Source organism: Chionomys nivalis, chromosome 3, assembly GCF_950005125.1.
Source record: "Chionomys nivalis chromosome 3, mChiNiv1.1, whole genome shotgun sequence".
Lineage (NCBI taxonomy): Eukaryota > Metazoa > Chordata > Mammalia > Rodentia > Cricetidae > Chionomys > Chionomys nivalis.
The window spans coordinates 649,269-676,457 of NC_080088.1; the positions used below are offsets into that span (position 1 = coordinate 649,269).

The 27,189-nt window shown below is 46.1% G+C and overlaps 1 protein-coding gene across 2 annotated transcripts; it reads right to left on the minus strand.

Moving 5' to 3' along the window:
- Positions 1-1,114: 1,114 nt before the first annotated feature.
- On the minus strand, positions 1,115-26,294 carry Mx1 (MX dynamin like GTPase 1). Of its 2 annotated transcripts, none has more exons than XM_057764581.1 (14): positions 26,185-26,294; positions 23,536-23,659; positions 16,895-17,087; positions 15,993-16,130; positions 15,205-15,359; positions 14,835-14,973; positions 14,152-14,350; positions 10,483-10,561; positions 9,382-9,504; positions 8,838-8,979; positions 6,314-6,472; positions 5,768-5,844; positions 3,456-3,701; positions 1,115-1,712 (listed from the first exon to the last, which is right to left on the minus strand). In XM_057764581.1, the coding sequence occupies exons 2-14, from the start codon at positions 23,632-23,634 to the stop codon at positions 1,482-1,484; spliced, it is 1,980 nt and encodes a 659-aa protein (XP_057620564.1). In that variant the 5' UTR covers positions 23,635-23,659; positions 26,185-26,294; the 3' UTR covers positions 1,115-1,481. The 2 variants fall into 2 exon arrangements, with proteins under 2 accessions (XP_057620564.1, XP_057620565.1); XM_057764582.1 differs by lacking the exon at positions 26,185-26,294 and adding an exon at positions 25,441-25,481.
- Between the last annotated feature and the right edge of the window lie 895 nt (positions 26,295-27,189).

The window sequence follows — 27,189 nt, forward strand, 5'->3', positions numbered from 1 at the left end:
TGGAAAGTGGAGCTAGGTTGGGGTTAGGGTTATACAGAGGAGGGATCTGGGCATGAAGAATTCCTCAGCCATCAGGCACTGGGCTGCTTTCGGAAGCAAGAGGTCAATTCTGTGTCAACTGGAGGGATACACACTTGAGTCAGAGATGTTTAAACTCCCTGCCTACCGTATTTCCCCAGAGTCTTCTGTGATGGGAGGATTGCCAGTGACCACAGGAATGACAAGTAGTCAGTCAGTCCCGGGAAATCTACTGCTGTCATCTGACCCCGGTGCTTACAATTGGGCATGGACAGTGGCCATTGTCTTCCTAGCATTCCTCTTGTAAGCATATTCTAGAACCTTCCAAAGTCACTGTTGATAGAGTTCAAGGGTCAGAAGACATATAGAATGGGCTCTGTTTGGGAGGGGACAGGGTGGTCCCCCCCTTCCCTGGGGAACAGACAGTTCTAGAGACAGTCAGCATTTCTGGAAGTCTATAAAAAGGACTCTGCTCCCTATGTCCTTACTCATGTTTCCTAGAGAATGTCCCTCAGCTTCTTGCACCTCCCCTGACTGCCAGGTGTGTCTTCTTTCTGGGCCCAGCATTCCTGATGTTTTAGTGATCTTTCAGTGGACCTGGTGTTAGGACCTCTATTGGGCATCTGTCCCCAGCCAGTGCTGTGACCTGCACCCAAGGCTTCCTAACCTTCAAGGCAGGTCGTGCTGTGTGAATCTGGAACTGAGTTCGAGGAGAGTCGGCCTGAGGGTGCAGCTTGAATCCACTCACCTCCCAGTCTGGAAGGACTCAGCAGCTCTCCTGTAGGGAGGGTATTGTCCCCCCAGCTGACTTGGTCCTACTGGGTGATTTCTCTACCAGAGCTGGGCATGCAGAACTTCTCACGGCCTCTGCTCGCATTGTGACTGCTTTGCATTCCCTGAGGGCCAGTACCCATGTGCATAAAGAACGCATGTGTTCAACTGTCTGTCTTTCCAAGCTTGTCTCCATTTGCTTTAGGACCCTCCTTGGTCCCCAATTCCCGAGGGAAGTTGGCTTTAGTGGTCCTTATTTTTACCACTTGCCCTCTATCCCTGGCAGTCCTGTGCAACCCTTCCCCCAATTCAAAGTGAGTCAGAGAAGTGTCAAAAGTGGTTCATTAGGAATACAGTAGGCAGTTCCCAAGACTATGGCTCATTTGTTTATTAAACTGGTAGGGTGCACAGAAACAGGTGCTAAGAAAGTAGAGGCTAAGGTGGGAAAGGTTCTGAGGGTGAAGTCATTGTCATAACAGAAAAGTGGCATTGTCTACACATCTACTTCCTGTGTTTTGAGAGCCTCTTCCTCTTCCTCATCTTAGAGTGAGCAGAAAGCTCCCCTTTGCTCCTGATTGCTAACACCAATACCAGGTCAGAGGCTAAAGGGTGGTGGTATAGCTACCAGGAAAGGCAGGAGCCCTTCTGTCACTAAGTACTGTCCAGGAGACACGGGGAAGGACAGAGCCAGCTTAACCAGGGAATTTGGCTAGCCGGCGGCGAGCCTGGGACAGCCTTGACAGGCGCTCCTTCAGGAACTTCCTCTTCTCGCTGGTGTCATTGCGTTCCTTCAGGAGCCAGCTACAGGAATCCTTGTCCTGCAGGAGCTGGAGCATGCCCTTCTGCAGCTGCTCAGCAAACATTTTTAGGATGAAATACTGGATGATCAAAGGAATGTGGCTGGAGATGCGGTTGTGAGCTTCCTGGAAGAGGGAGACACAGAAGGCTTGAGGAAGGGGCAAAAAGAACCTGACACCATATATCTCTGAGTAGTGAGATCCTGATAGAGAAAGGCCTCAGCCCCCTCAGTGTCTTAGCAGAGCAGGTCCAAGGTACCTGTTAAACTCTGGATCCCACCAGTTTCCCTGACCATCAATCAAGTGGACTTTCAATGGATAAGAGTACTATGTACTGGAACATAATCCACAGACACACCCAACTCCATTCCAAATGGCTGGCCCCTCTATTGAGAACATTGCTTGCTGTGGGACAATGGTCTGTACCCTGTCACTTGTATTTTAAATAAACGCTGATTGGCCAGTAGCCAGGCAGAAAGTAGAGGTGGGGCCATCAAGCAGGAAGTAGAGGCAGGGCAATGAGAATTCTAGAAAGAGGAAAAGATTCATTCTGCAGTCGACACCCAAAAGAGAGGAAGCCAGACACAAAGCAAACAAGATGTGACTGCCTCGCCAAAATGGTACCAAGCCACATGGCTAACACAGACAAGAATTATGGGCTAATATAAGTTACAGCAGTTAATAAGAAGCCTGATCTAATGGGTCAATCAGGATACAAGTACTCCATGTCCACAGCCCCCTGGGAATAGTTAAGCAGCTGTGTCACAAGTAATAAGATTCCTGACAAGTGAGGAGCACCTAGACACAGCTTGGGCACAACTGATGGCAGGACATAGGCTATGTGTTCTCTAACCACAGATAGTCCGGTTGTGGCCTGTCTCCAAACATCAATGGGAAGGAGTGAGGTTCAGAAGTGGTGGGAAATAAAAGGCATAGAGACCCTGGATATCCAGATGTTGGTGCCTTGGGTGGGAATGGGGCCTTGGCTAATAGGAAAGGATGATGTTCACAGACAAAAAGCCCTGATTCATGCTATGATATGTATGGACACTGAGGTCAGTATGCTCTGAGAAAAAAGTGAGGAAGGCAGGATAAAAACTCTACTATTCCACTTGTTAAGATCCCTGGAGTTGTCAGAGTCCCAGAGACAGAGAGCAAACCTGACATCTACAGGTGCATGGCCATAAGACCTAGGAGTCTTGTGATTGGTCAGAAGACAAGTCTGGCCTTCTAGCAGTCAGTGGCAGAAGTCTGTACATTAGAAAGTCACCATTCCTTCCCTCGTGTGGTAGCTTCCAAGTCCCCATGGCTTTGACTGAGTAGGACCAGCTATACTTGGGTTACATGATGTATGCCCCACCAAACAGATACCAGAATCTGGCTTCCACTTGATGAGTACACAGCACTCCAACACTGTGCTAAGAGCCCCACACTCCATCACAGGTGCTTGGGATACTGAAACCGAGAATAAAGCTGATGTTCTAAGTCACACAGTCAGGGTCACATGGACCATAAAAGGCAAATGTCTTTGGCTCTAAACTACCTGTTCATCTGGATGAATTATAACCCAGAGGCTCACACAGAACTTAAGGATGACATTGTCCTGAAGCCCTTTTGCAGATTCGTATCCTGCACAGAGAGACAAACAGAAACAAAGGGAACAGCCAACAGTGGTGGCACACACCTTTAGTCCCAGCTTTGTGAGTTTGAGGCCAGCCTAGTCTACAGGGTGAGTTCCAAGAGAGCCAGGGATACACAGAGAGAACATGTCTTGAAAAACAAACAAAAAGAACAACAAGAACAGAAATCCCAAAGAAACAAAGGGAACGAATACCCTGAAACCCCATTCCAAGGTGTTCACACACTTACCTGGCGGTAGGCATTCAGATGCTGAAAGATCTCAGCCATTGATGAGTTCTGCAAAGCTTGAGAGGAAGAGAAGCCACTTGACTTTGTATTCTTCTTCTCCTCCTCGGCTTCCTTCTCTCTGACCTTCTGTAAAGCTCCCCTGTAGACTTGGTCCTGGCAGTAGATAATCTGCTCCATCTGAAAGTGAAGTCGGATCATCTTCTCCGCTTCCTTTTCTTGATCTAATCTGATGTCTTCGAGTTTGGACTGCAAGGAAAGAAAAATGTAGGCCAACATCATCAAGAAAGGCTTGCCATGGAGTAAGAACACAGGATACCCAACAGGTCCACAAGTATTGGTCACCCAGCAGAAACAAGAACAGCCATTACCGGGGAGTAGTCCCTGTACCCCCTTGCTCATCTCATCTATGTAGGGTCCTCCAAACTGAGGGTGGAAACCAGAGGAAGCCTAGGCATGAGTAGCCCCTATTTAAAGCATCAACTCGAGTGGATTTATTTTTGAAGATTTGTTTATTTATTTTATGTATGTGTGGCATTCCTTTGTGTTACCATATTCACGCAAGTGCCTACAGAAGCCAGAAGAAAGTACTGGATCCCCTGGAACTGAGGTTACAAATAGTTGGAGCCACCTGATGTGGGAACTGAACTCATCTCCTCTACGAGAACAGTAAGCATTCTTAACTGCTGAACCATCTCTCTAGATTCTTGACTAGATTTAGAATCACTCCGGCGGCTTGTCTCTGAACATGTCTGAAAAGGTGTTTCCAGAGATGTTTAACTGAGGTGGAAGACCCAGCCTAAAGTGGACAATGCTGTTCTATATACAGTTGGAGCTTCTGAACACCAGCACTCATTTTCCGAACAGAGCAACGTGACCAGCTGTCTTACATCCGTACTGCTCTGCCTTCTCGACCACATTGGACTGTATCCCCTCAAACCATGAGCCTAAATAAATCCTTACTAAGTTGTTCTTACCAGTTATTTGGTCACAGTAAGGGTAGAAGGAATACACTTAGGAAGGGCTAGGGATGTGTATAGATTCTCAGCCCTGACCCAGCCGCTCTCCTTGCTGTTTTAGCCACTTTAACATCTACAATAAGGAGGTGACTTCTACCAGAAAGTGTGCAAATGTAAGAAGGACTCAGTTTAGGTCAGTCACCTCCTATGGGTGCCATGTCCTAGGCATTCAGGACAGCCTTAGCCTAGAGTGGCTCCTGGCTTGACCATTGCAGGGGCAATCTATGCAAAGTTCAGTGCTGGGTGTGTCTCCAATTATACCTCTCATTTACCATACCTTCCAGGGAGGCCTCATCCTCCCACACTGGGGACACAGGCCCATGGAACAACCCAGCTGTGGCCCAGGCTGGAGAATGGCAGAGCCACTGGCCACCTGCACAGGACCTGTGTGTCTGGGCAGGGGCTGAGTTTCTTCACCATGCCCTATGAAGGTAGAGCCATTTTCCTCTTTGCTGCTGCATCCCTCTAAACAGACACAATTTCACACTTGTGGTCCTCGCTGTTAGAATCACTATTAGAAACCAGCCAAGACTGCTGTGTCCCTAAGAATCCAGCAGCCCTTCCCGTTCAGCCTCACACAGAGCTATCCTACCAAGCCAACAGGCTACCAGACACCTAAATTTCTCATCTTGGGAAGTAAGTTTTCTAAGACACATCATACACATCAAAGGACATCAAAAGGCTACTGATGGGTATCTGGTGATTTCCCGGGCCACATTTACCCACCCTTTCCCTTCTGCCTGTTGGGGTATTGGAAAGCCTGACTGTAGGGTTGTAAAACCTCCTTTCCTCAGAGACTTACAGAAAGGAATCTCGTCTGTTCTATGGGCTTGAATCCACTTCAGACACCTGTCAGAGTGTCTCTGGACATGGGGCCTGACTTTACTCAGAGCCACAAGTATACTGTCTGTGTGTCTGTCTGTCTGTCCACAACGAACAACTCTTCTAATAAATGTCTTACTTCCCACAATCTGTCTTAACATCCCCCCTGAGCCCCACATCTGATACCTTTCACTCAGTGTCAGGAGGGTCTTCCTTTGCATGGGCCTGTGAGGCTCCCTGACAGAGCCTCACCTGTGGATTTCAGCCTTCAGCTCCGTTCCTCCTTCTCTTCTCCCTCCTCTCCCTGCCCCTACTTTAGTCAGACAGCACCAGTAGCCTCATCAACAAGATGCAAGGAGGAGCTTAAGCCTCCTCCATACAAGCACAGTAAAGGAGACACAGTCTCAATCCTAAACACCTGTTCCCTAATGTCATATTCATTATGCTTTAAAAACAACACACATTTGGTTTTACCTTGGTAGTTCTGTGGAGGTTAAAAAACTCATCAAAATTTTTTTCAGAAACCTTCGAAAAGGCCACTCGTACCATTTCTGATTGAAGAGAGAAAAAAAAACAGTTTAACATAGTAAGTGGTTAAGATATATTCACTCAGTGTAGATGTAAAACCAACCAGGATAGGGTTGAAGGATGCAGGGGGCTCTCCTGATCCCCGCCCCCTCCTTTCTTTCCTTCCTGTCCAATGAAGAAGGAGGTACACCCAGGCTTCTAGAGAACTCTCTTTAATATAAATATAGCTGCAGGCTAAGCGTGGTCATCACTTTGCGTGAAGGACTCTGGCTTTGCTCTTTACAGAACTGAGTTAAGGGTCCAAAAGTTTAGGTGACTCTGCCCTCTGACAGCAAATCCCTGTACCCACAGACAAGATCAGAATGGACTGCATTTTTGATCACCACAGTGGCATCTAGAGCACAGAAAACCCTCCAGCCCACCTAGAACCAGCTCTAGAGGACAACCCTGGTTGTCTCCTGTCCTAGAACAGTGACCCCGGGTAGCACTCACCAGTGACCTTGTGCAGCATTTCTACAGCCGGCTCCTCCAGGACTCTGATTTGGCTTCTTATGATGTTCTCAAACGTTTTGTAGTTCACAAAGCCTGGCAGCTCTCGGCCTCGATATTGCTTTTCAAATTTCCAGACTTCATTATATAAAATATCATAACCTACAGTAGGAGGTGACTGTTAGATTCTAAGAGGACTTGCAAATATTTTCCTAAACAAGCCCATTCTGATCTTACTGGATTGACTGAGATATAATGAAGCAAATAAATATCTGCAAATTGAAAGATATTTGCGGTTATAAGGAAGAATACGATCTTGACGCAAAAGGCAAGTTCAGTGCCAGAGACCATGGCAGAATCCAACAGATGGAAACCACAGGAAGACATGGCATCAAAAATACCTGGAGTGCGTGGGTTTATGAATCCAGCTGGATTTGAGCAAAGAAGAGACAGAGCACATAGCTCACAGAACCTGTGACCCCCCAGACAGCATCAAGAGCTGGGTGGGAGGAGAGGTACCTCTCAGCAAGAGATTACAGGGCAAGTAGGAACGTGGATGGCCCCAGTGTGACCTGATCTCCCTGTTCATTGGACAAAACAGTCCCTCTCCCCACTAATGGAAGTGGGCAGCAGACTCAGACAATCCCAGCTTCCCCTGTGGCAAACTAGCTGTTTTTATCTTTTTAGTTTTTATTTTATCACTTTATGTGTTTAGGCATTTTGCCTGCATATATGTCTCTGCCCAATGTGCATACAGTGCCTCCAGAAGTCAGAGAGATCCCCTGTGATTGAATTTACAAATGGTTATGAGTCACCATGTGGGTGCTAGGTTTCAAACCTAGATCAACTGGAAGAACAGCCAGTGCTCTTAACCATTGATCCATCACTCTAACCCTCCAAAGAATATTTTTAATTAAAAGAAAACTTATCTCATAAACAAGACCTTAAATATATCCAGAATTGTGAACCAAGCTCCAACAGTTTAATCCTTGATTCTGGAAAGTGTCTGTCACCGCCAGAAACTGCTCCTCTCACCAGCATGAGGTGCCTTCTGTTCTGCCCTTTCTCCAACCTTGCAGCCTCTGCTCTACCTTCTACCTACACCAAGAATGTATTCCAGGTGTTTCTGAAATGGAATCTCAGGCCACAGGCGTATTCTGTCATCAAGGCTTGTCAGCCTTGCACCTTGTATTCCCGCTCCTTTCTGTGAATTAAAATACTCCATTCATTGATGACGCTAAGAGCTGAATTGTTTCCTTCAAAATCCTGTGCTGTGGTCCCAACCACCCAGCACCTCAAGATGGGACTATGTGCAGATGAGGGTTTTAAAAGAAATTATTAAGTAGAAAGGAGTCTCTGAGGGTGGTCTCTAATCCACTGTGTCTTGTGTCCTTACAGGGACTGACAAAGATACATAAATACCCAGAGTAAAGGACTTGTGAAAACACAGGGAGAAGATGCCAGGTTCAGGTTAAAGGACTTATATGTTTGTTTGACTATTTCCTTATAGTAGAGGAAAGAGACATCTTTCCAACTCTCCCTGGGAGTGGAAGTGGGTATCCTGTGCTCACCTCTCTGAGGACTCACAGCTGTAACACATTCCCCATCAGTACACCAGGCTTCCTCTTCCCAGCCTCTTCTCCAGCACCTGCCAGTGTCTGCCTTTCTAATTCTAATCACCCTGGGGGCTGGGACAGGAATTAGCCTTGTGTTTTCATTTGCATTTCTGATGGCCACTGGTATTTTACTAGTCATTTGTATATCCTCTTTTTGGAAAAACATCTTTTCTAATTGGATCCTGCTCTTGTACCTTGGAGTTGTAAAGTTGCTTCATATTCTGTCACTCAGTCCAGCAAAGATGTTTATCAGAACCTCTGGTGGGTTCAAACTAATCCTATGTTTTCATCAAGCCCCTTCAAGGAAGTCTTGGAATTCCCCTCAGCCATGACAGCTTTATCAGAACAGATATGTGATCAAAGAACAGATTTATGGAGCATTCTGGTGCTGCATGTGCTTGTATTACCTTCTCATGGCCATAATGACAAGTATCAAGACTCATTTCTATGTCTGTAAGTAATCCCAGACCCACATTCCTATAAGTAAATCCAATAAAACTCATTGGTTCACCAAGTTGGACTTTGCTAGTACCTGTACTTTGGTTTGTTGTCAGTTTCCTATCTAATGTGTTACCAAAGTTCATAAGTTGGACTTCATTCCTAGTGGACTGGCACTGAGAGGTGGGCCTTTAAGAAGTTACTAGGATATGGTAGCTCCATTCTTACAGAAGGATGTGTGTCCTTAGAACAGAGGCCAGAGAAAATTGGCTCTTATCCTCCACACATGAGGATCAGGCTAGATGGTGCCACCTTGGGAGCAGAGATGGAGCACTCACCAGTCCCCTCATCTTCTGGTACCTTGACCTTGGACTTCCTAGCACCCAGAACTGTGAGTGATGGTTTCCTATTGTCCATGACAGTGGAGTATAAGATTGTTAAGGGTGGCAACGCAGACTGAACAAGATACTTACCGCTTTGGAAATGTTTTTCGATCTCCTTACTCCACGAGAAGAACTCCCCTCGGATCTTGTTGAACAGGCGACATTCCCCCTCCCCTACACTCTCCTCCCCTTGTACTATGGCAGTGATGTCCTGGTTAAAAGTGTTGATTTTCTGTCAAGAAGAAAAACGTCATTATTAGCAGAAATCCTTCAAGCATGGGGTCAAGGTAGTAAAAGAACATATGTGCCTTGAAGGTGGATGAGCCACCTCCTCCTCACGGGCCCAGCACAACAGTATGGAGAAGGGACTTTGGCAGCAGGAAATACCTTCATTCCCCCTCCTCCTTTGGGAGCCTTGGGGAGAATTCTTCTGTCAGTGTGGATGAAATGAAAATGTCCCCTCAAGCCCCACCCTGCACTCAACCATTGTCTCTGCCCCACTCCTTTTTAACACTAAATGGACAGGATGCAGCTCCATCAGCCTTGGAGGCTTGGGATCTGAAGAGCCCCAGAGAGCGGTTCCTGTGTAGACAGTGATGCTGTCCTCATGCCTGGAACTATGGGCAATGCTCACATCGATCAGGAAGAACGTTTTCCCGTCGTCGTCTTCTGGTATGTCTGCACCGTACTTCTGCAGCTCCTCGCTTGCAGTCTGGTGACACTTCTTTATTTGATTTTCTAACAAAGGCAGAGATTTCTGAAATGGAAAGAGATGAACGGGAGATAGAACTACAGACTGGGATGCAAAGGAGGCTCCAAACCTGCTCAGCCTAGTCACTGTGACACATGGGTAATGTTCTAAAGTCTGGATACAGTTTCCCTAGTGCAGAACAGCCCTTGAGAAGCATCCCTTCCCACACAGGTTTGCCCACAACTCCATCTGGTATGCAAACCTGTCCACTGCATATGGTTGCCTTCTAAAATAGCCACCCAGGGTCATCTCCTTCTGTAACAGGGACATGAACTCTCTTGAGGGAAATGCAACAAAGCACCTTTTAGAAGCTTCTGAAACAGGGGAAGTTAGAATAATACAAGACTCCCAAGCATTTGCGTTGTTTTCAACAGGTCAAAAGCTGCCGAGGATTCTTGTTTCCAAGGAAGGTTTCTACAGCTTGCTGTCCCCAGGCAGCTCAAGGCACAGAACTCAGCAAGAGCAGGCCTGCCTCTGTCTGCATCAAGGAGGACCAGAGAGGGTCACTCAAGACCATGGTGCCTGCAGATGCCCTGATCTCCACCTGCATCCTGGGGACCGCAGGAACACCTTGAACTCAGGAAGAGCCCAGGGGAAGAAGATCACTGCTGGGTTCGTTCCACAGCAGTCCTCAAGCAGGTATGGACTCTAAATCCACATGTGCTGAGTATTCTCAACTCCCCAGGTAGAGAACTAAGGGGTTGAGATGCAGACTCCACCAGGTCAGAGAAAGTGAGCGTGGCTTTTATCTGAAGAGGCCATTTGAACTAAGCTCTCGAGATCAATTCCAGAATGAGGGTCTCACAGCCGTGCCACCCAGAACCTAAGGGTGATAGCAGCAGGAGCCAGCACAAAGCCTTCAGATGCTGGAGTGACTGACTCCCAAACACAGCATGTCCGTGCAAAGAGATCTTGACCAGCTTGTGTGCCAGAACCATCCCGGTCCCAGCTTAGCTTGATGAAGATACAGCCTCCCTGGCTTACACAGATGTGTGCGATGAGCTCCGTGGTCAGTCTCTCTGCCAGACGGGGCACTGTGGCCTTCCCATCCTCCAGAAGAACACTGAGGGAATAGGAGAGAGGGTCCCATTAGACTCGGCCAAAACACAAATCTGCAGTCTGCTGTGGGGAGGCCAGGGCCAGTTTGGGAACTATCGATGATTGGGTACCTTGAGGTTGGTACTCATGAAGAATTCAGAGATCGTTTTGTACAGTGATACAGGGGAACCAGCCAGGATAGTTCCATAATGGGCTGCAGTATTCCCCCTCAGCACATTAATAATCAGAGTAAAATCTGTTCTCCATAAAACATATGTACAGATATGTTATCATAACACAACATCCCATTCCATGTGTGATACATATGAACACACACGCACACATCTTTTGTGTGTTTCATATACAAGTATACAACACAACCTTCCATGCGTGATATGTTAGTAAAAACACACACATGTATAATATATACAAGTAAACACACCCTTCCATATAGGCTGTACATAGGAGAACACACATACATACACAATACACAAGAATACATATAGATCCAGGTCTTTTTACAAAGTCACTGAAATGCATTTGCATATGTGTGATAAACAAGTCTAAGACAACCAGACCCTGTTTCATAATACAAAGTCTAAAACAAACAAAACAAAAACAAGTGACAGGAATTAGCATATATCTGTCAATAATAATTCTGAATATGAAGTCTCAGTTCCCCAATAAAGACAGACTAGCAGGTTGGATCTGAAAATAGAATCCATTTTTTTGCTGCCTCCAGAAAACACAGATTACTCTCAATGATGGACATGACCTCAGGGTAAGGGTGGAAAAGTAAATGAATCTAGAATACAAGTCGGTTAGATATTTTAATTTCTGATAAAGTAGACTTCAACATAAAACTGGTTAAAAGAGATAAGGAAGGATGTATAGCTTGAATTCTAATTGGTCTTAATAATAAAAACCCAAAGTCAGGTATCAGGGTGAATGATTCACTACAGGGATCCTTTACACTGACCACAGGAACAATCTACCAAGAGGATACTGCAATCTTAAACATACAGGCATTTAACACAGGGCCACAACTTTCATTTTAAAATGCTATTAGATGTAAAATCACAGATTGACTAACACACCGATTGTGGGTGATTTCAGTACCCAACTCACGTCAACAGATAGGACATCTGGACAAGATCTAAGCAGAGAAACATGGCAGTTAAGTGATATCAGAAACCAAATGAAGTTAGGCTTGGTGATGCATGTCTTTAATCCCACACAGAAGAAGGCAGATCTCTGTGAATTTGAGGACAGCTTGTTTTTCATAGTGAGTTCCAGGACAGCCAGAGATTAGTAAAGAGACTTTTTCTCAAACAAACAAACAAGAGACAGTCTGACAGACAAAAAGGAAAAGAAAAAAAGAAATCAAGTGTATCTAACAGATATCTGTAGAAGATTCTACCCAAATACTAAAGAACACACATATACACATTATTTTCAGAAGCCCCTTAAGCTTTCTCCAAAACATATCAGCTATTAGAACACAAGTCAAGGGGGAGGGAATGGGAGGTGGTGGCGGGGAAGAGGCAGAAATCTTTAATAATTAAATTAATTAATTAATAAAAAAATCAGCAAGAAAAAAAAAAGAACACAAGTCAAATCTCAACAAACACAGGACAATTGAAATCACATCCTGCACTTTATCTGACCATAACAGAATTAAGCAGTATATCAACAGCAACAAAAATTACAAGCAGGGCACGAAACAACACCCTACTGAATGGTGATTGTTATTAGGAAGAAATATGGAAATTAAAAAATTTCAAAAATTTGCTGGGTGGCAGCAGCACATGCCTTTAATCCCAGCACATGGGAGGCAGAGATAACCTGGATCTCTGAATTTGAGGTCAGCCTGGTCTACAGAGATTCAGAACAGCCAGGGTTACACAGAGAATCCCTGTCTCAAAAAGCAAACACACACACAGAGAGGGGGCGGGGGAGAGAGAGAAACAAAGAAAAGGAAAAAAAGAAAAAAATTTAATAATTGAAGGGAAATGAAAACAACATATATAAATCTACAGGACACAGTGAAAGCAATCCTAAGAAAAATGTTTATAGAACAAATGCATCAAAAATTTCCAGATATCATAAATTAATAACGTAATTATGCACTTGAAAGCCTCGGAAAATCAAGAGCAAACAATACCCCCATAGATTGGATAATAAAAAAATTGAATTGAAAGAAACTACAAAGAATCAAAAAATGAGAAGTTGGATCTTCGAAAAGAAAAAGAAGATTGACAAATCCTTGGCCAAATTTAGAGAGAGGGAGAGAGAGAGAGAGAGAGAGAGAGAGAGAGAGAGAGAGAGAGAGAGATCCAATAGATGCAATAGATCCAAGTGGAGGGCAGACATTTGCAAGGACATACTTTAAAAATCTCTAATTCACGAAACTGAGAAGCCTAAAAAACATGGATGAAATTAAACCAATATGAAATAAACAGTTTAGACAAGGAATGAGATTGAAACACTAATAAAAGTTCTCTCAACTGAAACAAGCCCAGGACCAGATTCACTGCAGAATTCTACCAGACTTTCAGGAAATTCACACCAGCACTGTCCAAATTCTTCTTGAAAGAGAAAATGAAGGACAGCTTCCAAACTCTTCTCTATGAAGCCAGTATTACCTTGATACCAAATCCAAATAAAGACAATACAAACAAACAAACAAAAAATTACAGACCAATCTCCCAGGTGAAGAAATATGCAAAAGTTTTCAATAAAATACTGGCAAACCCAAATTTATGTGCATACAAACAATATCATCTATCACAACCAAGCTTGGTTTCATTCTAAAGATGCAAGGATGGTTCAACATACGTAATTCAATTCATATTATCATCTATCACCACAGCGTACTCAAAGACAAATCATACCATCATCTCATTAGACACAGAAGAAGGATTTGACAAAATCCAATATCTCTTCATCACAAAAACCGTGAAGAAGATAGGGATGGAGGAAACTTGCCTCAATCTAATGACAGTATACATGACAGTGTATACAAAAATCCTATAGACAATATCATACTAAATGGAAACAAATTTAAAAGTTCCCACTAAGATTAGGACAGCCCAAGAGAATGCTCCTGCAGTAGGGAGTTCTGAAGGTCTTGGTGCGATTTAAGCCATCATCAGCAGATGTCTTTGGGAGCTCAGATGTTATCATTCATGTCTATTGTTGTCTCACCTCTGATTTGCAGTAATGTGTCAAGCAAGAGCCTGGCCTGGTGTTATGCAGGTGCTGAGTAGTTGTCTATGACAAGATGGCAAAGGGGCACCTACCATGGCTCAGCGCTGCATTTATGACGTGTCAAAGGCACAGTGGGGTTCTGGGTCTCCAACTTTTCCTCTGCTCTGTTCTACTTGTAAGTCTAGTTCCTGCACCTCTTGATTGTGGTACTTTGGCAAGCTCCCTCTTCTATTTTACTACTTACTACTCTTTAAGGACTACTTTGTACATTGTGCTTTCTTTCAGGAAAGTTTTATAGTGGTTTTGAAAATGCAATCATCCTCAGGCTGCTGCACATATACCCTTCATGTCAGGAATTTTGTTGGCCAGTAATTTTCACTGCATGGGACAGTATGGCAAAGGCACCTGAAGTGAGGGTGCTCCTTGAAAAAGGCTTGCTCCTTCTCAAGGGCCTCAGTCAAGCTCAGCTGTTCCTGGATGTCCTGCTGACCCCTGCACTTGACCACCATGTAGCCCTTCTTCAGGTGGTACACCAGGTTCCGCACCACATCAACAACTTTGTCTTCAGTACCTCTGTCAACCAGATCGGGCTTGGTCAAGATCCCTGCAAGACAGACACTGGAATCAGAGGACACACCCTGCCCAAGATAGCAGGAACTGTAGCTCTGACTAACCACCAGGATCCCATTTTGCCTGAGACAGCCAGAACCCATGCAAGGTGGAAGTCCACCCACAGAGCCAAGTGCAGTTAGCCTTGTGAAATCAGAGAAGACCCTCAGTGAGCTGCAGGCTCCTTCCTAGCACCTCTCCACGGCCACCACGCAGAGAGACAACAGCTATTCATCCTTTCACTCTGTGTGGACCTTACCATGGATCCTCAGCCAGTGAGTCTCAGCAAATACGATTTCCTCCCCACGCTTGCCCACCCCTGACTCCTCATGCCTTTCCTACCAGGGAGACAAGATGAAGGGCTCACTTCCTCCCACCTCAGTGGGATCCTGGCTGTGCACTGAGTTTGGTCCATCTGGATCCAGGGCATGTATTCTCACTGGCACACACACACCACTGTTATCTCCCACTCTCCTCACCTATGGTCCTGTCCCCGTCAGGGTCCACCTCCTGAGCCATGCTCAGTGCTTCTGTGGTGGCGATGTCCACATTACTGGGGACAACCACCAGGTTGATGGTCTCCTGTTTCTGGATGTATGTCTTGATGAGTCTCTTGATCTGTAAGAAATGAGATGGCAATGCCTAGTTATGGAGACGGATTGAGAATGAGATGGTTGTGGCCATCTACTTGCTTCAGGCTCTGGCTTCCATGACTGCACCCCTCTTTAGTGAATCCTGGCCATTCAGTCTCACTCCCGCCTCCACAAGGTCCCTCCTAGACATAGCCCTGGACATACTCCAGTGCCCCTTGAAGCCCAGTGTGGGTCAGAGTGGAGTCTAGAGTCTCACCTGCCGTCCGATGTCTGCAGGCTGGTTGCCCACAGCCACCCTGGTGATCCCAGGCAGGTCAATCAGGGTCAGGTCTGGGACATTTGGGGAGCTGACATCCAGGCTAATGAGTTTATCACTGATTCCCAGTCCTGCCCCAGCAATAAAGTTCTGGCCTTTAGAGGAGGAAAAAGGAAGCCTGGTTAAGCTTTGTGGGGTGGGATAGGGAGAAGAGACTGAGGGAATCTAGACTAGATAGATGGAGGGCATCTTCTTCCAGGGAACTCTGGGAAAGCATGTCTTGGCTATGCATGACCCCACAGGTTCCTGTATTGAAAAGTTGGATTGGTCCCCAGCTGGTCATAATTTAAGCTTCTAGACACTTTTTGAGGTGGAACCCCGCTAGAGGAAGTAGGTCACTGGGGCACAGGTCCATATGTCTCATTTCTGGCTCTTTCCTGTGGCACTCTGCTTCTCTCTGTCAACACTTGTCCCTGCCATAATAATGTTCCTCCAGGATCATAGGAAAAGGTCACCATAGACCAAAGCCCTCTGAATCCAGGAGATAAAGTATGTCCCTCTGAAAGGCATCCTGGGAGATATTGTGCCACAGCCACTGAGAAGGAATACAGAGTCTCTTCTGTCTGGGGGTCCTGGGTGACAGCAGGTTTGAAGGGGTCTCATTTTATTTATTTATTTTTTTGTGTGTGTGCTGGAACAGGGCCCTGACAGAATGACTCTACACTTCTCCTCCGACTCCAGGCAGGGTTGACAGGCAGTCAGAGGATAAGGGACAGTGGGACACGGACCTTTGTTGATGGCCTCTTCCACCTGGGAGGGATCGGAGAGCTCCACTTCGATGTCGTCATAGATGACCTTGCCTCTCCACTCCTCTCCTGGTTCCGACTTCTTCAGTTTCAGCACCAGAGGGCACCTGGTGACGATACCTAGGAGATGCGGTCCCTGTGAGCCCAATGCTCTCCTCCTAGTATGGCACCCTCAGCTCTGTGGGGACCTTGGTGGAACCTTTAGGGTACCAGACATCTCTCACCAGCCTCCACCACATCCTGTTCACTGTGCCCCTCAGCCTACTTTATCCTGCCCCCTGTTATGATCTCCCTCCAACTCCTGCCTTTACCATGACATTTCTACTGGGTCCCTGTACCACGTCGGCTCTGACCTCTCCCTGAGCACTCGATGACCACCTCCGCCATGGACTTTAAGCAGCAACACTAACCTGGACACCAGTCTTCTCTCCAAAGGGTATGCGTCACCTCAAAGGAAGGGTCTAAGAACCTGACCCACTTAGTCATGGCTTCTGCAAACTGCAGATTTCAAGTGACTCACAAAATGTACAATGGAGCAGTGCAATGGACTGAAAGCTGCTCCCACCCCCGCCCCTGTGTGGGCGCCTGCCCCCACGTGCTCAGCCCCGATACTTACAGTGACTGTTGGATACAGAGCCTCAAAGGAGGTAACTTGGGCTCATGAAGGGCTTGGGAAGCTGCATGGGAGAAGCCCAAACCCTAAAACTGGTGCCCTTGTGAGAGGAGGAAGAAACTGCTGAGCTGCACCGAAGAAAGGCTGCCCTCAAGCCAAGGAGGAAGACCACCTTTGTTCTGCTGTGTGCCCAAACTGGGAGGGGATCTGCTTCTATCTTTTGAGCCCCAGCTCCCACAGTCTAGCAAGGCAATAAGCACGGGGCTCTCACCGCTGCCTCTAGGGAGGGCCACTCCTGACAGTGCTTCCAGCACAGAGCTCTTCCCTGAGCTCTGGTCCCCAATGACTGCTATGGCAGGCAGGGCCAGGTCCTGCTCCACGCCCAGGGCCCGCAGGGAGTCGATGAGGTCAATGCAGGGCCGCACCTTCTCCTCATACTGCATGCAGAGGTTGTTCACAGAGTCCTAGATGAGGGCAAAGCAAGAGTAAGGTAAGGTTGTGCTCCATGGGAGTGCTCCAGCCAAGGCTGCTGGGTTCAAGGATGATGCATATGCTGTTAGAGTTCCTAAGAGTAAGAAATGGGCAAAAATACATTTGAGGAAATAAAAAGTTGATTCTTCTGTATCGATGATGAAAATGACAGGATCCATGTTGTTATGCATGGCCTAAGAACCTAAGGTGCCATTTACTTCTCTTTATCAGAGCTGGACCTGCAGCGTAACCCCAGGTTCACTGTCGCCAGAGAAAAGGAGTGACATGAGTTTCCACAGAGGAAGTGATACTGTTCAATTTCCCTTGTTCACTGTTTTTATAGGATTACGGCAAAAACTGGACCAAGGCAGAAGTAATCTCTGTGGAGATTGAATGTTAGTTCTGTACATTGTTATGGGTTGAGCCAAGGGCAGGTCACACACTCTACGCTTGTCCCCTGGCCCAAGGGCAGGTCACACACTCTATGCTTGTCCTCTGGCCCAACCAGGGAGATGATCGTGCACTGGCTCTGCTCTGCCAACACAGTTAGGAGTAATGAAGCCCCATTCTATCCATTTTGACTCCAGCTTTGATACTGACAAGCCCCTAGCTAATGGTTGCTCTGCCTCTGACACACATACACACACACACACTTTGTAGGTGTCTCCAGTGCTGTTGATTTTACTAAACTCTTTGTTCTCACAACAATCGGTTTTCATTGATAACTTTACCACCATAGAGAACTATAGCACAGCTATCAAGATGCTATCTCAGTCTTCTTTGGTTACCGCGTATTTGACTTCTTGTCTGTGGGGTGGTTTGAGATGGTCTCCCAAAGGCAATCTTCTTGTTAGAAGACATTCTAATATACAATTTACTGTTATAGTTGGCCTCATCAGAAGTCAGAATATCAGAAGGTCAGTCATGCCCTACACACACTCATCCTCAAGGGCTTCCTGTGAGCCTGCTGGCCTGTGTCACTGGACCAGAGCCCTACTTCTTTTCCTATCTGGTTGGCATATCTCATAGCTAACTCCAAGTCCTCCCACTCATCTTCCTCAGTCTTTAGACTCCACCCTTTTAACCCTTAGTCTCTCTTTCAACCACAGTCTTGGTTTTCATTGTGATATGTTAGCAGCTTTCAGTTGTCACTTTGGACCACCTCCCCTTACTACCTACTGAGTGCCAGGGCATGCCTCCTTAATGATAACCATAACAAACTGGAGAGATGGCTCAGAGGTTAAGAGCACTGGCTGCTTGGCTGGTCTTCCAGAGGTACTGAGTTCAACTCCCAGCAACCACATGGTGGCTCACAATCATCTATGATGAAATCTGGTGCCCTCTTCTGGCCTGGAGGCATAGAACACTGTATGCATAATCAATAATAAACCTTTTAAAAATGACAACCATCATCCAAATATTAAAGAAGTCAACAAATTTCAGGTACATGATACACAAAAAAATTACAACAAGGTACATTTGAATCAAATGATTAAAAGCTAGTTCTAAACAGGTTTAAAAGTGATCAACAAATTACACCTTACATACAGAGGAACAGACACAAGCTTGACAACCAGTTAGTTTCTTATCAGAAAGAATGGAAGCGTGAAGATAGTAGGGTAGAATTTGCCAAAACATCTTGACAACTGGGTTGCATCTCCATTTTGAAAAGTGTTTATATTGATGCCAAAGACACCATGAACTTAGAGTTCTATACCCAGAAAAATATCTGTTTGAAATGAGGGAAGAGTAAGGCTATATCACCATGGATAACTGGCAGGAACATCGGATGGCTGGGAATTAGTATATCTCTGGTCGGCAACATGGCCTTTCCCTTAAAAGTTGCAAGAAGCCAGGGAGGTTTGTTTGTTTGTTATTGTTTTTAAGAAGTGTTAATTAAAAGTCTGTTAGGAAGAAGATGTGAGTTTGGCTTACTGGTAAGTGTTGGAAGGTCAATGAGCACTCTGCAAATATCTTTCCCATCCCTAGAGTAAAGCGATTGCTCAAATGCTCTGTTATCACTAGATCCTATAATTTAGGGGGAAAACTAAGACTTGGAGAGTTAAGTTCACCCTGGTTGAAATATGACAGTTTAGGAGTCAGATAGCCTGTGTTCTACTCTGAAAGTCTCCCGTGCTGTTCTCATGAAAACCAGGAGATGATTGTTACAAATAGAAACACAGAAAATTATGTCAAAATATGGACTTTCCGGATATGAAATCTGAACAAATTTATCCCCAGCAGATCCACACTGCAGGAATTGTAAAAGGCATCCTGTGTGCAGAGGGCAAGGGACAGGAGAGGAATCCTAAATTTATATGAATCAGCCTGGCACAGATCTCTTATGACTTCAGCATCCTTAAGTGATACCTAAGCAACAAACAGTGGTAATGGATTGTGAGGTTTCTGATTAATGGATGAGGAAGATCTTGGAAGATGGGATGGGGACAAAGAGCAGAGAAAAGGTTCTTATACCACCCAGGAAGTTAGTATTCTGTCCCTCATAGATAGACTTCCTGAGTTTATTAAAGGCAAGAACTACAGACACTCACATCATGTTTGTAGAAATCAGCAGAAGATATGATAAGCACTCTTAAAATATAGATGTTTAATCTTAAACACAGAAGAATATAAGGAAAGGGGTAAGAACAAATGGCTTCACACATAAAAACGAACAGCAACAGGTGTTCTCATCTAACAGCACCATATTAAATATAAATGGCTTAAATTCTGCCCCGATAGGCAAAATGGCTCTAAAACAGAACTACAAAGTGGGAGAATGGAAGCCTCTTGTCCCAAGATGGTGATAAAGTTGGAACTGATAAGGTGTGTACTTCACAGAATGGAACAGGACATTAGTGGAACACAACATACATCTCTGAAGGTCACCACATGGTACGGATGCTGATAAGATACAAAGGCAATGTCTGGGAAAGGACTGGCTTTTCACCACGCCATATTGGAATATTTCACTGTCTACATTTAAGTTAAAAGACCTAAATCACTATCTCACACCATAAAAATGAATTCTTGATCCATCATAAACCTAGATGAAAAAGACATAAAATATAGACATTCTTAAAAACAATAACTACAAAAATCCCTAAATGTGAGTTAGGTCCTAGCTTATTAGAAATGACCCAAAAGGCATAAGTTAGACAAGAATTATAAAGTCTTGAGAGCTAAAGACCAGGTCTCCAAAAAAGGAAAAAAAGTGTTATCCAAGGAGCAAATGTTTGCTAAGTATATATCTGACAAAGAATTAATATTAGGTTTCAGCCTAACAGACCACATTGATATGGACTCCTTAGCCAGATGTGGTCTGACCCCACTGAGCACAGGACAGCTGCTGGGTAGCTGTGTTTGAGACCTCACTATGCCTATGGTGCCCAGCAGTGAGTCTGAGTCCTGACAACATTCTGTTTTTGTGCCCTTGTAAGATCCATTCATAATATTTAATAAAATAGAAAGAAATAAGCTAAGACACAGATTCCCCACCCTCCAACCCTGTGAAGGAAATAACCATTGCTGGACCAGGACACCTCATCCTCACATCACCTCTTTCCCATCACTCTCCTTTCTAGCAGGTGCCTCTGCCCCAAGCTCTTGGCAACCACAGCCTTGCTTTTCAGTATCATTTTCCTGTCTCTCCCCAAGATGATCCTTGTGCCATTGCCTGTGCTGAAGCTTTCTACAAAGACATATGGCCATTTTCTTTCAGCTTTGTGCTGTGAAATAATCTTTTCTATATACTTTAAAGATCTGTCATTCTGGCTGGGCGGTGGTGGCACACACCTTTAATCCTAGCACTTGGGAGGCAGAGGCAGGCAGATCTCTGTGAGTTTGAGGCCAGCCTGGTCTACAAGAGCTAGTTCCAGGGCAGGCTCTAAAAACTACAGGGAAACCCTGTCTTGAAAAACCAAAAAAAAAAAAGATTTGCCATTCAAATTGGCTTAATAAAAAGCTGACTGGCCAGTAGCCAGGCAGAAAGTATAAGCAGGACAAGCAAATTATACAGGATGTTGGGATAAAGAAGGGTGGAGTCAGAAGGCTGGAGAGATGGCCCAGTGTAGACAGAAGTTTCTCTCCTGCCTGGCCCCACAGCCATTCAGTCCCAAAGAAACACAGTGGCTTATATTAATTATAAACTGTTTGATCTATTAGCTTAGGTTTATTATTAAGTAGCTCTCACAACTTAAATTTACCCATAATTTTTATCTATGTTTAACCACATGTCTTGGTACCTTTTCTCAATGCAGCATTCTCATTTTCCTTCCTTTTTGTCTGTCTGGTGACTGACTCTCTGCCTTTCCTCTTCCCAGAATTATTAATTTTGTTGACCCTTCTATACTTTCTGCCTGGCTACTGGCTAATTAGCATGTTATTAAACTAATATGAGTGACAAATCTTTATAGTACACAAGATAATTATCTCACAGCAGCTCAACAATTGAGAGCACTGACTGCTCTATCAGAGGACCCGAGTTCAACTCCCAGCAACCACATGGTGGCTCACAATGCCCTCCGCTGGCAAGAAGAGGAACATGCAGACAGAGCACTTATATACACAAATAAATTTTTAAAAAGATAGATGAAGTCAGAAGTCTCTTGAGCAGATGCAGAGAGAAACAAGGTGGGCATGCTGTACTGAAAAAAGGTATCAAGCCACATGGCAAAGCATAGATAAGAAATATGGGTTAATTTAAAAGTAAAAGTTAGCAAGTAATAAGCCTGAGCTATTGGCTTGGCATTTATAATTATTATTAAGCCTCTGTCTGGTTACTTGGGAGCAGCTTGTGGAAGAGAAACTCCTGCCTACAGCTTTGTAGACTGTTGATCTTTCCTCACAGAGGAAGGTGGAGAGGGTCATGGGATCCTCCATGAATATCCAGATACTTTCCCAGTTGTGTGTAATTCTGTTCTAAGTGCACCTGGCTTTAGGCCTATGCGAGTTCTAAAGGAAATAGATGGGGAATAATGAGAGGAGCAGATGTCTACACAGCCCTGGGGGAGCCACTGTCCCTGCTGGATGCAGATCTTCCAGTGTGGTTGCTTTATACATTCCTGCTTTGACCCCTTCCCTATTGCTCAGCAAGGAAGTCTGATAAACTCATTTGTTCCCTGGTGATTGCTGATGTAACTACACCTTGGTTTGTCCTTGTGATCTTAGAAAGAGGGACTCTTGTTACTTTCTCCCCCAGGGAAAGGATTGTAGCAACAGCACCCCACACCCGGGTCTTGCTCCCAGCACTCCAGCAGCAGATCCTCTGGGGCTTTGTTGCTAACATCAACTGTACTCCGAGAAGGTGCAAGAGTCTCACTTGTTCCTCCAACAGAGACACCTGTGCCTGTTAAAGCAGATGGCTCCAGTCCTAGGTCTCTTATTTATCATACCTGAGGGAGGAGGCTGTGCTGCTACTGTGGGTCTGAAAGCACCCAAATCAGAAACTCGGTCCCTCTCTGCCTAGAAGCTGTGCTGAGAGATCATAGATAGCCTCTTGCCTGGACAGAAAAACCCAGCTATTCCCAAAGCAAGTGGGTGTGAGTGTATATGAATTTAGATCTGAAACATACCCCAAAGGCCTCCTGAAGGTGAGGTCCCAGCTGTTCTTGGAATGTGGTGAGGTTGGAAGAGTTGGGGACTACTGGGAGGGTATAGGTTACCTTGAAATGAACTTGGAGCCCTTCCTCTACCTCTTCTTCCCCCCTAGTCATTAGACATCAGTTTTGTTCCTTCATGCTATGCATTGCAGGCCTAGAACAATGGCACCTAGTGGGCATGGGATGTAATTTCTGAAACTATGAGCGAAATAACCTTTCTTCTTTATAAATTGATTCTTTTGAAAACTTAAGTCACAGAAACAAAAGAGTGACTGATGCATTGGGTGTGAGTTCCTTTTGCCCTTACACTGAGGGTTATAGCCTGGGGAATGAAGATACAGTTTTGAGTGCCAGCATCAGCTACACTGACTCCTCTCAACAGCCATGCTGTTAATCCCACCATGGAGATGGAAAAGCCCACTGCTGAAGGGAGGAAGACCCTCCCAAGGCCAGAAAGCTGACTGGTCAGGCTGGGACCATGCTAAGGGAGCAAAACTCCAGCAAAACTGGATCCCAATTCAATGAAAACAAATACCAAGTGACTTCTCCAGGGAGGTAGTGTCTCAGTGAGTCATTAACATTGTAGCTGGAGATTAAGTCATGGTGTAGGCAGGGTACAGCATAGCACTGCCCAGGGCCCTGCCAATTCCTAACGATACCCCTTTTCCCAGACCAAGATGGCATCCTGTGAAGGACAAGAGAGGGTCATTGGTTTTACCTTAGCCCAAGCAAAGTGAACAGTAGACCCACATTGGCATCGTGCCCCAGGAAGGTCAAGGAAGCCATCACCTCCAGGGGGTGTGACATAAAGCATCAGCCTTCAGATGGACACCTGTCATACCTGGTTTTTCTCTTCTAGGCCAGTCTCTCCATTGGGCAATTGGTCACTGTGTAAGGTGACTGAAGCAGGGTTTCCAGATTCTTCTGTGCTAAGAACCATCTTTGATTGCTTCTTCCTGGGCACACTGTGGAAAATGATGACTGTAAGTTAGAAAGGTTTGGAAAACAATTTTTCAGACCTTGGCTAAGATTCACAACAGAGATAACAATATTACAATCTCCATTCCTTTCTTACCAGCCCCAGGGTCTGCGCTTCCTGGCAGCATCACCCATCACCTCTCCTTTTGGAATGCAGGTGTTTATTTCTGACTTGGGAAGGGGATCATGAAAGAGGAGTAACTCTAAAGGCGCTCATGGAGACTGTTAATCTAGGAAATTCTTCAGATACAGCTCTCCTCCTGCTGCTTTGAAGACCTAATATTACAAGGGGTCCTAGGCACCAGGATAAGTACCCTTTTATCCTCTGTTTGTGCCTCATCTATTGGTTCATGCTTGTTTTGGTCAATTTCACTGCATAATCAAGTGATATCACGAGCCTTGTGCCCCATGATCAAAGATTCCTAGTGACCACTCAAAACAAGCCTTTTTTCTGGTCCTTTTCTGGAACCTAAGTCCCATGTGTTGTCTGCAAATCACAAGCATGTGCAATTCTTCTGAATCACCTTTGAGACTTGGTGGATCTCAGGAGCACAGCAACCTCAAGCATCACACCCTCCTCTGTTCCTTCAGTGTCCTGGGCAGCCCCCTGCACTGCCAACCTGAGGTGAGTGCATCTGCCCATCTAGATCTTGCTCTAGTCAAGCACAAGCTACTCCCAGCAGTAGAGCAACGCTACTTTGCAGGGGAGCTACAGGATACCCTTGCCTCCTGTCTCCTAACTCTGTCACACTACAGATCCCATTGCACAGAGACCATCAGGGCAGCCCTACCACATCTTATGCAGGCTCCTGCCTCAACTGAAGTTCAACATCAGACACACACAAGTAACCAGGTGTGGTGGGCTCTAAGCATCCCTACCCAGGCAGGCCTGTGCCCGTTTGTGCTGTCCTTGGGTTGATTGGCTATACCTCCACTCTATAGGAGGCAGGGGTATTTGCCAATGGCCCTAATGTGCTATTTACCATTTATTATGGACAGAGATCCCAATGGTGGGGCTCCCCTGAGTTTTTGTCCTGTTGGGAAATCATCCTCAGCCCGGTTGTAAACAGGAGCAGCATGGAATAGGATTCAGAGCCCCTAACCACCCTGCTTGTCCAGGAAAACTGATAAGAGTGGGAGCCTTCCCAGGCCTGTCTGGGTGTTAAAGTGGCCATAGAGAGACTCAAGAGTCTTTTTATCTCCCAGTTCCTGCCCTCCATGTCCCCTGCAGTTGAGCCTTTGAAATGGAAGGTTTGTGGGACACCCTGCACTTTGAGCAGATGTAGGGCTTCCTGTGTAAGCACTGGAAAGACCCTGGGAATAATGTACAGCCCTGTCAGCCCTTCCAGCAGGGTCCCCAGAGCACTCCCACCTGTACTTCAAAGCCTGTCCCTGGGTCACCTGTTTCTTCCCACCTTTAACAAGAGACTTCCATCTGCTTTCCCATGGGCTCCTGGCCCATGCTGCAGGGGATCTGAAACCTTTCATCTATGCTTTAGCCCCAGACTCCGGAGATTCCAGAGACCCCAGGACCCCACCCTCTCCAGCTGCCTTCTAGCAGAGATAATAGGATTTGTGAGGTTGTTTCAGACTGCCTCTGAAATCAGTAGCAGGGAGGGACCCACTGTGTCTAGCCCAGTAACTACCTGAGCTGTCACTCACCCTCTAATTTTAATGGCACTGAGCAATGTCCCACAGTGCCCTCCAGCATCTACAAGGAACCCAGAGGCATCCCCTAGCTCTGCACAGAATCCTGTGCTGTACTTACCACTCCGCTGACACTGCTCAGCAAGAGAGTTCAGTTGCCGACTCCAATCTTTTAAATAGTGCTGGCTCCTCCCACTTCCCAGGGAGAACTGAAACTTAGTGAAATCGCCTGAGCTTGCTGCCCACCCCTGCCCCTCAAAAACTGAGATCAGAAACGAAACTCATCGCAGAGTGGGAGGGGAATGGCTTGGCTGGGTCCTAAATTCTGGAAATTGCATATTTTGGGTGCAACCCACCAAGACCAGCTGTATGGACACCAGCTCACATGGCTGCCTGCTTTCCCTCCCCAGCTCTGTGCAGCTCCTTCTACTCCAACAGTGTGACCTCCTCTTAGCTGAATACAGCCTAGATTAGCCTTCCTTTTCACGGGGTAATTCTTGCAGCACCAGGAAGGGACAGAGACAAACCATCCCGGGAGTCACCCAGGAACCCTGCCAGCCTTTCTGGGCAACTGGTGACAGCAGTTGAGGGCTGAGAAGACTGCTCCTGCAGGACTGGCAAGGGTGACAGGTGCTGGCTTTCTTGGAGAAGGGGCAGGCCCTGGGCCCTATTGCATCTTTCAAAGCAGAGCTCTGCACTGCAGAGAACATCCCCCAGCTTAGGGAAGTGAGTGCCTCTCCTCAGAACACAGGAACTTGCTTATTGCAGCCCTTTCCCTGAGCTTGCCTGCGCTGGGAACTGGCAGGACAGACACCAGGCTCCCTGTGTGTTCTCTAAGGAGCAGAGTCTTGTCACAGGGTCTGACCTCTGTTTCTGTGGCTGAGGGCAGGGTCCGTGGCTCGCGCCTCGTCAATGCCGGTGACTCTTGTAGTTAGGATCAAGCACAGTGTACAATGTTTCTGTGGCTTTAGAATGCATAGTGATGGGAACAGCAGATTCGGTCGTGATGATGTCATCCTGTGCTCCGCTTTGTTTTGCTGGCCTCCTCCCTCTTACTAGCTCCTCCCTCCCTCTTCCCCCCTCCTTGTTGCATTTCTCATTCGGCTCAGACTTAGTTTCAGTTTCATTTCTCTGGTTCTTGGGAAATTACTTCAGTCTGTGCTGAGAATCAGATAGCAGATTCAGAGCTCAGAGGGGGAAAGGAGAAAGCTGGAGGGAATCTAAGTGGGAGGTGCCTTAAGGAAGTGAAGATCCCTGGAGGGCAGGCAGCTGTGTGATCAGTGGGCACTGGACGGGAGGAGGTCTAGGGTGTGTGGCAAGAAGAGGAAGCCAAGACACAGGAGAAAGAACTGAGTTGGACTGGGATCAGTGGGTGGCTTTCGAAGAATCTTCCTGAGACTACTAATCGTCCTACACTCTGATTGCCTTGCTGCAGGACCATCCAAACTGCTTTAATGGTGTCCAGGCCTGAAACAATTACAGAGCAAACCCAGATCTCCACTGCTTAGGCTCTGTCTCGGGGGAAGTCTCTCAGCTCCTGGGCCTCTTCTGTGTATGTTACTACTTCTCAGAGGTTTCAAGCAGGGTGTTTGGACTGAAGAAAAGTTTCTGAGGTTGCAGCAGACAGGCATAGATACAAGTGTGCCCTGATTTACACTAGAGGAGGCTGGGAGCAAAGGTAGTGGATGTTGTAATCTGCTGGCCTACTTTGTCACCTGGGTACCCTGTCCCTTTTAAGAGACAAGTCCCTTCCGTCCCAATCCCCCCAAATTTCCACTGAGGAGGCAAGCAGATCTCTGGCTTTTACTCTCTCTCTCTCTCTCTCTCTCTCTCTCTCTCTCTCTCTCTCTCTCTCTCTCTCTCTCTCTCT

What these genes read in the sequence shown, in the direction of transcription:
- Mx1 (XM_057764581.1), bottom strand. Translation starts at nt 23,634, where the DNA reads ATGGTTCTTAGCACAGAAGAATCTGGAAACCCTGCTTCAGTCACCTTA. An exon ending in AGCTCATCGCACACATCTGT is followed by an intron (nt 9,505 to 10,482) that starts GTAAGCCAGGGA and finishes TTTCCATTTCAG; the next exon opens with AAATCTCTGCCTTTGTTAGA. An exon ending in CGAAAAACATTTCCAAAGCG is followed by an intron (nt 6,473 to 8,837) that starts GTAAGTATCTTG and finishes CTCCTACTGTAG; the next exon opens with GTTATGATATTTTATATAAT.